We start from the raw sequence: 15437 nt of genomic DNA, 5'->3' as shown, positions 1-15437 counted from the left end.
GAACAAAGAAAGGACATGGTGGATTTCCAAGTTTTCGTTCAAAATGATCATCGAGGCAGCCAGTCGGTGTCTTTTACTCGGATTGTGGAGATCCACGTTTATAACACAGTCATTGTCATTAGCAGGGAACACCCTGCAAAAGTTAAGGTGAGTTCTTTGGGTATGATTTCTTTGCAATGCTTGATTAGCTTTTGAAACATTTGTGCATGGGCTTTTGCTTTGTTTTATTCCTTCATTCTCACATCAAGTCATTATTTATTGCTAGCTGGGTGTCCATAGACTGACTGAAAACTCTGAAATCTTTAGTCTAGCCCATATGATCCTCAGAATTTTGAAACATGAAGGTAAAGAAAATAACATACAGAGCATTGGTGTGTCTCCTGGCCAGTGATACTGCATGAGTGTTCAACTCTGCATTGAGTGTGTTAATGGAATATGGTATTCTGACAATTAAGGTGTTTAGACATTGTTCCTTCCCTCTTTGTAGTTCCTTTCAGGTAGAAAGGTTAAGTGGATTCCTTTTTTAAAAAGTTTTTGAAAACATATTCTTTCATAATTATGATTATACAAGTCTATATTTGGCCAAGGCTTTTAAATATATATATATAAAAATATAACTATATTTCTTCATTGAGCTACCATAAAGAGCTTTTGCTTTGCTGGTTACTGAAGTGACAGAACTAAAGCAGGTGAGGCCAAATATTCCAGGTTTTATTTTCAGAGAATGCCATAGTAATCAATAACTATTGATCATTATGTAGATGCCTTTGGCAAGACACTATATGCTTTTCTGGGAAGCAGGGAGGTTGTAAACATTCACTTTGGGGTGGAATCATGCATTACAAGGACTGCATCTCCAATTCCAGTGTTTCCCCTTTTTCAATGATCCTAGGTCAATGGTTTGCTGATCAACCTCCCATACACCATTGAAAACAAAATCTCCCTGTTCAGAAAAGGACAGGAAGCAGTGGTCCAGACTGACTTCCAGATGACTGTCACCTTTGATTGGCAAAGCCGAGTCACGGTGACAGTGCCTAGCACTTACGCTGGTGCCCTTTGTGGCCTCTGCGGCAACTTCAATGGCAACAAAAAAGATGATATGACCATGAAAGATGGAAATGTGGCATCAAATCCATCAGCCTTTGGTCAGAGTTGGAAAGTGCAGGAGGTACCAGGCTGCACCGAGGTGGACAAAGGAGAGTGCTCCAGTCTGTCAGCTATCGAGAGTCACCAACGGCAACTCAATAGGGACTGTGGGCTCATCCTGGCCCAGAATGGGCCATTCAGAGAGTGTCACAGCAAGGTTGATCCAGAGGGGTACTTCAAAGACTGTGTGTATGATTACTGCTTCTTTGAAGGCCAACAGAATGTAATCTGCCATCTTATTGAAAGCTATGCAGCAGCCTGCCAGGCTGCTGGGGTGACTATCCAAGAGTGGAGATCTGACACCTTCTGCAGTAAGTACATCTGTCTAGAGCAACGTCTCTGGGTGGCGTGAGCACAAGCAATGGGATTCTAAAATTAAAAAGAAAGCAATAGATGTTTTGCATTCTATGTTAAATAAGACCTGTACACAACCATAGTCTCACTTGAAGCTGCCTGGTGAGACAACTCATTTTCCCCATGCTAAGCATTCAGCATTAAAGTGATCAGATGTAATAGAATAGGATTTGCATAAATTGTATGGGGTGGTAAACCTAAATAAAAGGCCACCACTGAAAAAGGACACAAGTATTTATTTAGTGAGATGTGAATCCAGCTAGATCAAAAAGTGGCTTTCAGACTATAAGTCTTCAGCCTGTCTATGCAAAGCTTATAACTCCTATTAGGATGTCATTCTAGAGCTTTTATCTAGTCTTTTCACCTTTCCATATTCTTTTCTTTTCAATCCGGCAGGTCTTTCTTGTGGTCCCAATAGCCACTATGAGCTCTGTGCTCAGGGCTGTGGCCAGACTTGTGGCAGCTTCTATGTTCCAGTCTCTTGTCCAGCTAAGTGCCAAGAAGCCTGTGTGTGTGATGAGGGCTTTGTGTTGAGTGGGGATCGATGTGTCCCTCTATCCCAGTGTGGCTGTTTCCACCAAGGTCACTACTATCCAGCAGGAGAGACTTTCTACCCAACATGCCAGGAGTGCTGCAGGTGCCAAGCAGGAGGGACTGTCACATGTGCACCATTCTCCTGTGGTCCCAATGAGGAATGTAGGCTGTCGGGTGGCATCCGTAAATGCCACCCTGTTGACAATGCCACCTGCTCTGCCTCGGGTGACCCTCATTACCTTTCATTCGATGGATTGGCCTTTGATTTCCAGGGCACTTGCACATATACCTTGGCTAAGACCAATGCAGGCAACCGGGCCCTGATCCCCTTTACTGTTAATGTGGAGAATGAGCCTTGGGGGAATGGGAAGGTCTCTGTGACCAAAATGGTCTCTGTCACAGTCTATGGGATTACACTCACGTTACTGCAGAACACAAAGGGACAAGTGAAGGTAAGTCTCTTATCAAAACAGAGGTGTCACTCCTTAGATCTATAGCTATTCCACCCTATGCATTGATCATTGTCCTGGTTCATCTATTCAGTTGAACATCATAGTTAAATAATATAGTGAAGGACTTTGTATCACTCTCTTATTTTAGACTGATCAGTGAAATATTATTATTGGCATTACAAGTATTTCATTTCTAAATGTACTATGAAGAAGCACATATTTCTCTTCTTCCAGAGTATATAGATTCCAAGTTATACTAATAATTTCTTAGAAAAACAACACTATAATTTTTCTTCGTAGTTTACTGCAATGTTATTCTTTCCTATTTTCATAATGCAATTTATCTCCTTGTTCTTGCCGTCCTACATGCACATATGCTTTATATAATTTTGTTATTATTTATATAATTTTGTTGTTATTTATTTATTTATTTATTTATTGGCTTTATAGCCTATTTTTCTCCCAAAGTGAGAACTTGTGATCAAGGTTCTTCACTAAGGCAGTGTAACATATCATTTCAATATAAACCTTGCTTCCCTCCCCGCTCCCATTAAAATTATGTTTTATTTAGTTTTTATTAACTTTTAAAACATGTATAAAAAAATTATCAATCAGACAAAATATCACATATAATACATCACAATAACACAATGAAAAACACATTACTCACATTATACAATCCTCATTCGTTACTTCCTAGATATCAAACTACCTTAATGGTATCTCATTTACTTTTTGATTATCTGTTGATAAATGTATATGTGATGTTCAGCTTATATTTATACTTTCTTTCACCCAGGTGAATGGTGTATTCCAGCCTCTTCCTATCACCTTTGCTTCTGAGAAGCTCAGAGCCTATCATCATGGCACTAAAGTCCTGATAGAAACTGACTTTGGCCTCATTGTTAGCTATAACTTGGTTTACCATGTGACAGTTACTGTCCCAAGCACTCACCATGCCCAAATGCAAGGCTTGTGTGGGAACTACAATGGACAGAAGAATGATGAGTTCCTGCTCCCTGATGGCACTGAAGCCTCAGATGTAGCTGCATTTGGGGCTGGATGGAAGGTCCTAGTCCCTGGGGCTACTGAAGCCTGCTCAGATGGATGCTCTGGGAACAACTGCCCAGTCTGTGAGGAAAGGAAGAAGGATATTTTCAAGCAGCGCAACTACTGTGGGATTCTCATTGCAACGGATGGCCCCTTCAGAACTTGCCACAGCCAGGTGGACCCCACTGTCTACCTTAATAACTGCATCTATGATCTGTGCATGGGCAATGGGGATGGTCCAGTCTTGTGCAAGAGTATTCAGAGTTATATGTCTGCCTGCCAAGAGGCTGGTGTCTCTGTTGAGCCCTGGAGGAGCCCATCCTTCTGTCGTGAGTATTGGAGACTGGGCATTTAGGTATGCATAGGTTGGGAAATGAAATGTGAGCAATATCTGACCTATCATCCTAATATTTAGGGACTCAATAATAGTGTCTCAATAATAATAATATTCTTTTTCCTGCCTACTTTTGCATGGACTTCTCCTCAGGGCCCTAAAAATAATAACCATACTAATAACTGTAGTCCTTTTTTCTACTCAGTTTAGCCTGGACTTCTCCTCATGGCCCTAATAGCTGTTTGCATGGGCATCTCACCGCACCACCCAACATGACCACTGCCACCGTGGGTCACTCGCTTCTGAGGTCAGAGTGAGACACCCAGTGATGGTCATATGGCTGGGCAACTTGTTCTGACCTCAGAATGAGCACCCTGTAGTGGCAGTGGTGGATGTGCCAAGTGATCCAGTGGGATGCCTGTGTATACAGGCACCGTGGCACAGGAATAGAGGACCCTGGAACGTTCTGGAAGATCCAGAGCACCAAGTATGTTATTCTATGCCATGTTAAGGCCAGTATAGCCTGGTTCTAGTGCAGAACTTAGTGGACGTTGTCCAGATTGTTCTCTCTGGACCCAGGGTTTGGGATGTGTGTTGTCCAAACAGGATGATGCCAGAGAAGGGGTGGGGGAAATGGGCCTTTTTGGCCCATACAGACAAAGCTTTTTAGGGGACCTTCTGTCTAGCTTCACTTGCCAAAAGATAGGCTGGGTTCACCCATTTCCACCCCATCACCTCTGCATTTTTATTTTCTCCTAAATAATATGGCCTTTTCATATAGCCCTGACCTGCCAAGTCAATAGTTGTTATGGGATATATTCCAAGATATCACCATTTTTGTCCCATTTGAAGTAGCGGTATCATTTTAAAACATTCTCATTTGTGTTTTCTCCTCTTAACCTAGCTCTCAGCTGTCCAGTCAATAGTCACTATGAGGTCTGTGCCCAAGTCTGCTCCACCAGCTGTGCCAAGATCACAGACCCTATGCCATGTCCAGAAACCTGTGCAGAGGGCTGCCAGTGTGATGATGGCTTCTTCTTTGATGGTTTTGGCTGTGTTGCCCCAGAAAGCTGTGGGTGTTTCAAGAATGGCCGCTACTACAAGGTAGGCTGAAACTTTGGAACTGTATTTTTCTCACACAACCACTTTTCAACATTTTCTTGTCCCCTATCACTGATCAGGCTTTATTTATTGGCTTTACGCTCTTTCCCCCACCAAATTACAAGAAACTGAGATCATCCCCAAAATTCCTAAGGAGTTTTTTTTATACCAGCTAAGAGTTTCTTTCCATCTTAAAATACCTCAGTAGTTCTCGTTGAAATGTAGAAGAGACAGAATCAACGAATTCCTCTTGATACAACTAGGTTCATCAAAAGGAAAAAAATGCATTAAAATAACTTTCTTTACTACAACTGATCCAGCGATGAATTGCCCTAACATTTCATTATGTTCAATTTTCCTACCAGCCCAATGAGAAGGTTCTGCTGAATGCATGCCAGGAAAGCTGCACTTGCATTCCAGGTCTGGGGGTAACCTGTGAATCCCACAGCTGTGCCACTGACGAGACTTGCAAGATCCAAGATGGCATCCTGAGTTGCATTAATAAGGGTAAAGAGAGATTATTTCAAGTACATAGATTAGTAGATATGAAGTAAACATCTTAGCCAGATGGTTGTATGCTGAAGAAGTTCATTGTAACATGTATGTATGGGTGATTCCCCCCTTCATTCCACTGCTATTCTATTCTATCACTGAAAGCATCACCAAGAGCGATGGACCCCTCTATCACTGATACTAACTTCCTTCTGCAGAACCTTATATTTCCAGTGGTCTTGTGAAGCCAGAACTTGCAGGGCAATAATTATGGCATGATTTCAACCCTCCTCAAGCTTCCACGCCATGGATTGGAACATAATTTCTAACACGCCTAATGATACAACTGCTTCATACCATTTGCAAGCCATTGTAGGCTTCTGAATAGCCACAATATGGGACTTACTGCCCCATTTTGAGATTGGCTCCTGATACCACTTAGCAATGCATGGTTTCTCATCCTTCCTCAGTTCTTACTTGGTAGTAGTAGCTAGACACTGGCTCAAATATCTATGGCTAAAACTCACCCCATCTCACATTGTTTCTCCTTTCATTTCAGACCCATGTAAAGGCTTGACGTGCCGAGAAAAAGAAACATGCAAAATTGAGAATGGCCAAGCTCATTGTGTCCCAGACTTTACAGGAACCTGCTGGGGCTGGGGAGACCCACATTACCGTACATTTGATGGGATGAGCTTTGATTTCCAGGGCACTTGTTCATACACTATTGCTAAGTACTGTGGAAATGACTCTACGTTGGTTCCTTTCTCTGTTGATGAAAAGAATGACAACAGGGGCAACCAGGCTGTATCCTATGTGCGTCTGGTCAACATTTATGTCTATGGATATAAGATTTCCATCTACAAGCAGGAAACTGGAAGAATCAGGGTATGTTAACATGCCATAAGATAAAAGACCCCACAAAGTATAAAAGTGTTCATTGCTCTATGTAGCCACTAAGACAGCCCAATTATAGCTTGCTATAACTTTAACAACTATGGCTCCATCCTACAAAATCCTTGAATCTGTAGTTTGGTGAGGGACTTAGAATTCTTTGCTAAGAGTTCCAGTACTATAGTTTAGGAGAACAGATTAGAGTTGTCTAGGGATACCCCACCATACAATTAGGGCAATAGCTAAAATCAGTATTAAGTATTAAGCAATGGGGATGAAGATGTCAAGAAATTTCTTCCCCTTTTGGATACCAATTCCTGTTTTTCCTGTAACTATTAAGGTATCTAGTCTGAAGCAGAGTGCTTCAGCTTGCTTCATTGCAGGGCTGTTTCTTCTAGAAATGGCTTAGATTTTTCCAGTCCTTTCTTCTCCAATGCTGGCTTAACGTTCCTGTTTCCTGGGCTCATGGTGACATGGGAGTGATGGCACAATTGTGCAACTCTTAGGAAACCAAAATAATAATCCCTGGTCTATTGTTAAAGATCCAGATCTATTTCATTTTCATTTGTTCTTTTCTTTAGTTAAATGACACAATTATGAGCCTGCCATTGAATCTTGAGGATGGGAGGATCAAGCTTTACCAAAGTGGTCCCAATGCCATTGTTCAAACAGATTTCGGACTCCAAGTAACGTATGACTGGAACTGGTATCTGGTGATCACTCTTCCTAGCAGCTATTATAAGGCTACATGTGGTCTCTGTGGAAACTTCAATCAAAACCCACAGGATGACATGACTTTTCTCAATGGGACCAAGGCTTCCTCCATTGTAAACTGGGCCAGCAGCTGGAGAGTCAATGACCGGGACCCATTCTGCTGGGATTACTGTCAAGGGAATTGCCCAACATGTGACGAGAACAAGAGAGAGTTATATGGGAATGAAGACTACTGTGGGCTGATCAGCAAAACCTCAGAAGGGCCCTTCAGAGAATGTCACTCCCTAGTAAATCCAGATGACTTCTTTGATAGTTGCATTTACGATGTGTGCTTGAATGGAGGAGCCAAGAACATCCTCTGCCAGGCCTTGGAAGCCTATGCTAAGACCTGCAGAAAGGCAGGTGCCACCATATATGACTGGAGGACACTATCTGGCTGTGGTGAGTGCCAATAGATTTGTTTTAAATAGATCATAGCTGACAGTTCTTGGATGCCCCAATCACATCCGAATGTTTTGGAATGTACAGTACCCAGCTTTGCCGATTGTTATCTCCCAATCTCAGTGCTATTTCTCTGGTTTAGATCTTGCTCTTTTTCCTTCTCACTGGTCTTTCCCTTCTTCAACATGGGATTGCTTTTGGATTCCTCTGATGGTGAGAGAATGTTACTTTCCCAAGATTACCCAGTGGGTTTCCATGATTGAGAGGGGGTTCAAACCCTAATCTACTAGGGTCCTAGTTTAGCTCTCAGATCACTACAACATGTTGGCTCTGTAGCCCATAATGTCAGTTGTTAAACGTCTGTTACTCTTCTCTCCCCTCTATCTGTCTCACAGTCTTGCCATGCTCTGAGAATAGCCACTATCAGTTCTGTGGGAGTGCTTGCACAGCTACTTGTTCTGACCGCACTGCTCCCTCTTACTGCCAAGAACCGTGTGTGGAAACCTGCCAGTGTGATGATGGCTACGTCCTCAGTGTTGACAAGTGTGTGCCCATAGGGAGCTGTGGCTGCACCTACAATGGCATCTACTATAAACCTGGAGAGGAATTCTGGGCTGATGATAACTGTGAATCTCACTGTACATGTGATTCCAACCTGGGAATAGTTGTGTGTAAACCAGCTGGCTGTAAAGCTAATGAGAGGTGTGCAGTGGATAATGGGATCCGTGGCTGTCTTCCCATCAGCTTTGCTACTTGCTCAGCATCTGGAGATCCTCACTACACCACTTTTGATGGGAAAAGATATGATTTCATGGGGACCTGTGTCTACCAGCTGGCCGGATATTGCTCTGATGACCCAACTCTTAGGCCTTTCACTATCAATGTGGAAAACAACAACCGAGGCAATAAAAGGGTGTCCTACACCAAAGTTGTAACTTTGAACGTTTATAATGTAACCATTATGTTGAGTCAGGAGCATCCACGAAAGATTCAGGTACTGACATGGGAAAAATCAGTGGATGTATATGGACATTTTTTATGATGTTACAGATCACTTCACAGGGGATGACTGGTTCTTGAGATCCCTGTAGATCTTGTTAGTTCTGATAGTAGTGATAGATTCAACAGTGGCAATTTGCAATGAATCTCTCAGGATAACATCAATTATGCATCTAAATCAGTTGTTAGGTTTGTCACATAAGAGTTAAATTGATGTCAGATAGAAATATTACAAGCCACAGTTATGATTTTTCCTTAGATAACTATCTATCTTTGAAGGCCATCTGAGTGCCATTGGCTGTGACTCCAGAAGATGTGTCTATGTCAAGGATTGCTAGAGTTGGGGGTAGCAGATATTCTAAGGGGTTAGGCTTATTATCATATCCAATTTGCTATGTTGGCAGAAGGAAGATTGCTTTGCTGATCTTTCTACAGTTCCTCCTTTCAGCCAGAGTTGGCTGGTGGCAAACAAGTTGCAGTGACACACTCATCCATGACTGCAATTGTCATACACGTAGTTCTGATCCTGTCATTATCCTGTCATTGAAGTGGAATTGTATTAACTCAAAATCCCGTTAATACAAAAATACCAGGACAATTCCACTTGAATGATGAGACAATGAAAGGATCAATGCAATGCTATAGGAAAGTCTTTCACGCAATTGCTGTCACTCATGTTTCCTGGACAGGACAATGTCCGGATAAGCGTGACGTCATGTGCGAGTCTTTCCTGTGATCACAAGGGAAGGACAGGACAAGAACACCCTTTTCCCATCTGATAATCTCCAGGGATGTCATTTCTGTTCTGTTCATATTAGTGACTCAGTTTGTCCATGAAGCAGTGAAGTTTATACGGTGACAATATCTTTCCTTTCCCATCACATTCTAGGTTAATGATGTTTTTGTGAGCTTGCCTTTCTACAATGAAGACAAGATACAGGCTTATATCCGTGGGAATGAGGCCTTCATCAAGACCGACTTTGACCTGACTGTAACCTTTGACTGGAAGAGCTATGTCAAAGTCACTGTACCCAGCACTTACACCAATGCCCTCTGTGGCCTCTGTGGCAACTACAATTTGAACCCTAAGGATGACTTCATCATGAAGGATGGGGCCCAAGCATCTAGTGTATCCCAGTTTGGAGAGAGCTGGAAGGTAGCAGAGGCCCCAGGTTGCTCAGTGGGTTGCACCACTGACTGCCCAGTATGTGGAGAGGAACAGAAACAAACCTACAAGGGTGACCAATATTGTGGGATCCTCATCAAAAAGGACGGGCCATTCAGGCAATGCCATGGGACCATTGACCCAACTCCCTACTTTAATGATTGTGTCTTTGATACTTGCCAATACCAGGGTCAACATGACACTCTGTGCAATGCCATCAGTGTTTATGTGGCAGCCTGTCAGGCTTTGGGTGTTCAGATTGAACAATGGCGATCAGAGTCTTTCTGCAGTAAGTGTCATCTCTTAAAACACAGTTAACACTATCCTTGTGTTGAAAAAAGTAATGTTGCAAAAGCTTTGATAGCCATTATATGGTAGATATACAATGTTTCTGATATCATTGCCTTTCCTTCTAGGCCCTGCTTGCTCGCTTAATTTTCATTATGAGCTCTGTGGAAACAGCTGCCCTGCAACTTGCTATGGTCTCTCACCTCCATATGGCTGTGAGCCATCATGCAAAGAAGGATGCTATTGTAACTCTGGGTTTGTCTTGAGTGGGGACCAGTGTGTTCCTCTTGGCGATTGTGGCTGTGTGTATCAGGGCAAGTACTACAAGAAGGGGGAGGAGTTCTATCCCAGTGTATCCTGCCAGGAGCGATGCCGCTGTACTGACAGTGGAGTGGTTGAATGCCAAGATATTTCTTGTGGAGCCCATGAGGAATGCAAAGTGGAGAATGGCATCCAAGGTTGCCATCCTGTGGGATGTGGCAAATGCAGTGTGGCTGCAGGCTCCCACTACTTGACTTTCGACAGAAAGGCCTATGATTTCCATGGCACCTGTACTTATATTTTAGCTCAAGTTCAGAGAAAGGATTCCAAGCTGACAAACTTCTCTCTGCTTGTGGAGAATGAAAGGGCCTTCACCAAGAGGGTTGTGGTCTCTTTTGATGGCTACATTGCTATCATTGAAAAGGCAGTGAAGTGGAAGATCAAGGTAAGTCTTACTATGAGTTCTGTATCTTTGAAAAAGAAACATTGGCAATATTTACCCAAAGTCTTTAGAATTAGTTTAGGGAGACATTCATGTCCCGTATTACCTTAAACTCCATAAACCAGGATTTCTAAATCTCAGTGTTTGACTCTGAAACTCAGGGGCTGAACCCTCTTCTCCAGTCCTCAGGGTAACACCACTGGCTTGAAAAAAGTGTGAATACATATTCTCCTCTTTTGTTAAAATACTATGTGCAATAGCACAACTGTGCTTGATGTTTAAGATTTCATACTTAATGCTATCATCAGTGGTTTCCCCTTGGAATATCACCCAGGATCATGTCCTGTGACATTTCTATGTCTAAGGTTTTGACCATGAGTCCATGAGTATCTGGCAACTCAATCCTTAGCATAGTTAAGAAGTGTGATAGAGGATGGACTGCAAGGCAGCAGGAGAAGAGAACATCCCACTCCTCTTTTCCCTCCATGCTTTATGTGCCTCGCCTATCTCCCCTTGGAAGACATGTGGCTTACACTAATTATGATCATATGCTCTGTAATTATATATATAGTGTCAACAACAGTGTCCATAGTCTCATTTGTTTTGTTATTAATACAGGTGAATGGAGAACTCTACAATTTGCCAATAAGTACAAATGATGGGAAACTCTGGGCTAACCAAGAAGGAAACAATATCATCATCCAGTCTGGGTTTGGTCTGAAAGTCCTTTATGACTCGTCCTCTTATGTCCTTGTCTCTATACCCACTACATATCAAGAACATGTCAGTGGTCTATGTGGTAACTTCAATAATGATGCATCTGATGATTTCACTCTACCCAATGGGAAAAGTACCCAGAGTGTTGATGAATTTGGGGTCTCTTGGAAAGTTCCCATTGGTGGTGTTAGTTGTGTTGACAGCTGTGGCAAAAAATGTCCCAACTGTGATGCAACCGAGACAGCACCGTATCAGCCTGAGAGTTCCTGTGGAATAATACAAAGCACATCAGGCCCATTCAAAGAATGTCACTCCTTGGTGAATCCTGCTGAATACTTCAACAGTTGTCTGTATGAGATGTGTGCATCCAATGGTGCAGGAGAGACCCTCTGTCAGAGCATCCAAGCCTATGCAGCTGCATGCCAGGCTGCTGGAGTTACAATTGGAGCCTGGAGGACAAACACTTTCTGCCGTAAGTTTGCACTTTTATATTCTAATGTTCTGTTACCACATTGAATATTAAGGCTTTATATTTTTGTCCTGTTGTCCATTTTGTCAAATAACAAAAAGTTACTATCTTCTGAGTTGGCCAGACACTGCTTTATGACACAAATTGTGACAACCGACACTCTCTACACAGTGGACAAGACAGTAGGTAAAGCACTAAGTATTCTATGCAGTCGTTATTGCAAATACACAGTCTTGGAAGTTACTAGGATGTGAAGATAGCTATCCTCCAGGAAGGTGGTTGGCATGTGTTGAAATCTCAGTTCTGTGAAAAGCCTTCCTCAAAGGGGGGTGATAAAAATGACAAAGATAGCTGGAAAGCTGATGGAGTTTTTTAATAGCAGCGAATCACCAAGAAGTGTAGCTATTATTTATGACCTCCCTATCCAGGGATGATGAAATTTCTTAATTTGCTTTAAAAAGTTGAACTGATATTCTGTTATAGGCTCCCTGTTTTACCAAAATGGAATATTTAGTCATTTTGTGCTGGCATGTTCTAGCTCAAATCTCCCTTTTGGGGAACCTTGTGGCAGCCATCTCATTCAGTTTGAACCAATACCAAATTATGCTTTTGTCAACTCTAGATTCTGTGGCGGGCAGTCCTGCTTTGTCTCTCAACAGGACATGGATATAATAGTTTTCCAGGAATGTGTAGCTGGTGCCTAATACATGCTGGCCTGTTTCTGTCACCTCCTATCACTGGTTTTCCCTTCTCTCTTTTCAGCTCTCACCTGCCCATCCAACAGCCATTATGAGCTGTGTACAAGGACCTGTGATTTCACCTGCACAAGCTTGTCCTCTCCAGGACAATGCACTAGGAAATGCTTTGAAGGGTGCCAATGTGACAGTGACTACCTGTTTGATGGGGATCAATGTGTGCCAATGGAGAGCTGTGGCTGTGTACATGAGGGGCGCTACATCAAGGTAAGTGAAATAATTGTTTTGAATGTTGAATCATGAAGATTTTCATACCTGGATGAATCACTGGTAAGACATCTGTCAAAAGTCCTTCAAACATGGAGGAAGCGTATGGAAGCCTGGGGCGCTTCCTCAATCATCATGCAATTGTCGCTCCCTCTAGCATCCCTGAATCATCTCAAGGGGAGCGGGTTTCCTATGAACGCAAACTTTGCGTTCATAGGAAATCCACTCCCCTTGAGACAATTCAGGGATGCTAGAGGGAGCAACGCTTGCATGATGATTGAGGAAGTGTGCCAAGCTTCCAAACATGCACACTTCCTCCACGTTTGAGGGACATTTCAGAGATGAAAGTCTTCTTTGACAGAATTGCACTGGAGGAGCTACAAATGCCTGATGGAGTATTCTCTCTTGGAATCTCTAGGTCCTTCAGTGCGACTTTTGATTACAGTTGACCAAAGAGCTACACTGGTGGACCTAGATATTCCTAGTGAGGACATATTAATAGAGTCTGTGAATGATCAGATCCGCAAAAGTCAAAACGACAAATGTGGAGGGCTGAGTATTCTCTTTTTTTCTGTTGTTCATTTTTCAGACTGGAGAAAATATCATCTTGGAAGGCTGTTTGAAGAACTGCAGCTGTCATGACTTAGGCCATGCAGTCTGTGAGGAAACCAGGTGCCATGAAGGAGACATATGTTCCCTCCACAATGGTGTGCGTGGCTGCATGGGGCCAAAGGGAGAGTGTCTATTGAAACCTGGAGCACAGCTGATTTCATTTGATGGTGCCTCTGGACGAATCCTTTCCAACGGAATTTATGAAGTGGCTTCTCTTTGTAATCAAAATGACCCCTTTTGGTTCAGGATTATAGCAGTGGTCCAAGAATGTCACAGTTGGGATTTGGCAGCCGTGTCAACAATACATGTCTTTTTCCAAGGGGTGTTTATCACGGTGAAAAGTAGTAATGAAGCATGGGTAAGTACCTGGAGCAAGATGAAATGAACTTGGTTGAATGGTCAACAGGTAACTTAGTTTTGTTCACATTTTCATGAGAACTTAATGGACACTCATTGCACTTATACACAGACTTGGGCACATTTGCACTCCAAATGGGCAGACTTCAATCAAAGAAAGCCAGCAAGTGAAGAAAAATGTATACAAGAATGCATATTTGAATATTTGGGTAGAAAATATACACATCATGGGGGGGGGGGAGATCATATAAAATTGCTACATGGGAAAGTTCACACATTTGCAAAAAACACATGCAAAAATATTACACTAGGAGAGTGGGCAGAAATTTGACAAACTGAAGGAAGGAAGGATTGTGATTGCAAAATTCGTCCATCTCCGTATACGACTCTAGTCTAAAATTGCCACCCTACATTAAAATGAACAATAAACAGTTAGGAGCTATGCAGAAATGGAAGTGCATGTTTTACAGAAGCCTAGCTGTTTTTGCTTACCTGGACACAAAAGTGCTTCTTAGTCTTGTTAAAGAGAGAGAACCTGTGTGTATCTTCCAATTGGGAGATGCACAGTCCCTTGGCATCTTTTTGCCTTAATACAATACTAATCCAATACCTTAATATTTGTGTTTCTGCATTTCAGGTAAATGGACATAGAGTATCACTCCCAGCAGCAGCATCTGAAAACGTATCTATAAGCAACTCTCATGATGGGGTTGTGATTGATTTGGCTTCTGAAGTCAAAATTCTTCTCAGACCCTGTGGGGAAGTGATGGTGGAAGTCAGTGAAAACCTGGGAGGAAAACTGTGTGCCTCTTGTGGGAACTTCAATGGAAATGCTGCTGATGACTTGATGCTGCCCAATGGAGAAACAGCAGGAAACATTGCTGAGGTTGTTGATGCCTGGAAGGCCATTGACTTCTCTGGCTGGTGAGTGGTTCTTAGAGGGGTGGTCTTTGTGATATTTCTATTATTATTATTATTATTATTATTATTATTTGAAGTGCAGGAGAGAGGAAAATTGCTCCATTGTTGTTGGTTGCCTTCAAGTCATTTCTGACTTATGGCAACCCTAAAGTGAACCTATGTTGGGGTTTTTGAGGCAGTATTTGTTCGGAGAGGGTTTGCCTTTTCCTTCCTCAGAGGATGAGAGTGTGACTTGCCCAAGGTCACCCAGTGGGATTCCATGGTTGAGTGGGGATTCGAACCCTGGTCTCCAGAGTCAGAGTCTCATAATGTCTCATATACTTTATTGCATTTGGCCAATGGCTCTATCTAATGTTCAAACCACTATACCACGCTGCCTCACAATTGCTCCATACACACAGGAAATAATACTATTTAGGTTGTGGCCTTGTAAAGTAAAAGAGATAATGAGTGCATAGAAAGAGAAATATTATCTGTATTGTTAATTATGTGCCTCAAAAAACTGCTCCATGATCTGACAAAGTATTTGGATAATGCACAGAGATTAAAACAAGTTTATAATACTTCTTTCCTCCATATTTCTTTCTTCCAGTGATGTCTAAAAGCTACCTGAATCACCGTGGAATGCTTCCCTGCGCTCCTCACAACTGGTAGTAACTCTGCAGATTTAAGCTCTGGAGTAAATTCTTCAGAATAGAAGAGTTTCCTGGTATCACATTTCATGCAGTTCAT

General features: G+C 42.4%; 1 protein-coding gene across 1 annotated transcript in view; it reads left to right on the top strand.

Annotated features, from left to right (window-relative positions):
* The window catches only part of LOC121915501 (IgGFc-binding protein-like), a 21979-nt gene extending 7267 nt beyond the window's left edge, over window positions 1-14712 (top strand). The window contains 15 exon segments of the mRNA XM_042439816.1: window positions 1-2; window positions 4-147; window positions 893-1457; window positions 1897-2486; window positions 3286-3865; window positions 4775-4974; window positions 5337-5478; window positions 6023-6351; window positions 6939-7512; window positions 7908-8506; window positions 9401-9965; window positions 10093-10670; window positions 11286-11856; window positions 12616-12815; window positions 14422-14712. The exon segment at window positions 1-2 is cut by the window's left edge and continues 465 nt beyond it. Coding sequence (XP_042295750.1) covers window positions 1-2; window positions 4-147; window positions 893-1457; window positions 1897-2486; window positions 3286-3865; window positions 4775-4974; window positions 5337-5478; window positions 6023-6351; window positions 6939-7512; window positions 7908-8506; window positions 9401-9965; window positions 10093-10670; window positions 11286-11856; window positions 12616-12815; window positions 14422-14712 — 5930 coding nt within the window.
* Window positions 14713-15437: the final 725 nt, after the last annotated feature.

This window comes from Sceloporus undulatus, chromosome 9, assembly GCF_019175285.1.
Source record: "Sceloporus undulatus isolate JIND9_A2432 ecotype Alabama chromosome 9, SceUnd_v1.1, whole genome shotgun sequence".
Classification (NCBI taxonomy): domain Eukaryota; kingdom Metazoa; phylum Chordata; class Lepidosauria; order Squamata; family Phrynosomatidae; genus Sceloporus; species Sceloporus undulatus.
Note: the sequence above shows the minus strand (reverse complement) of the source record. Positions and strands in the feature narration are given on the sequence as shown.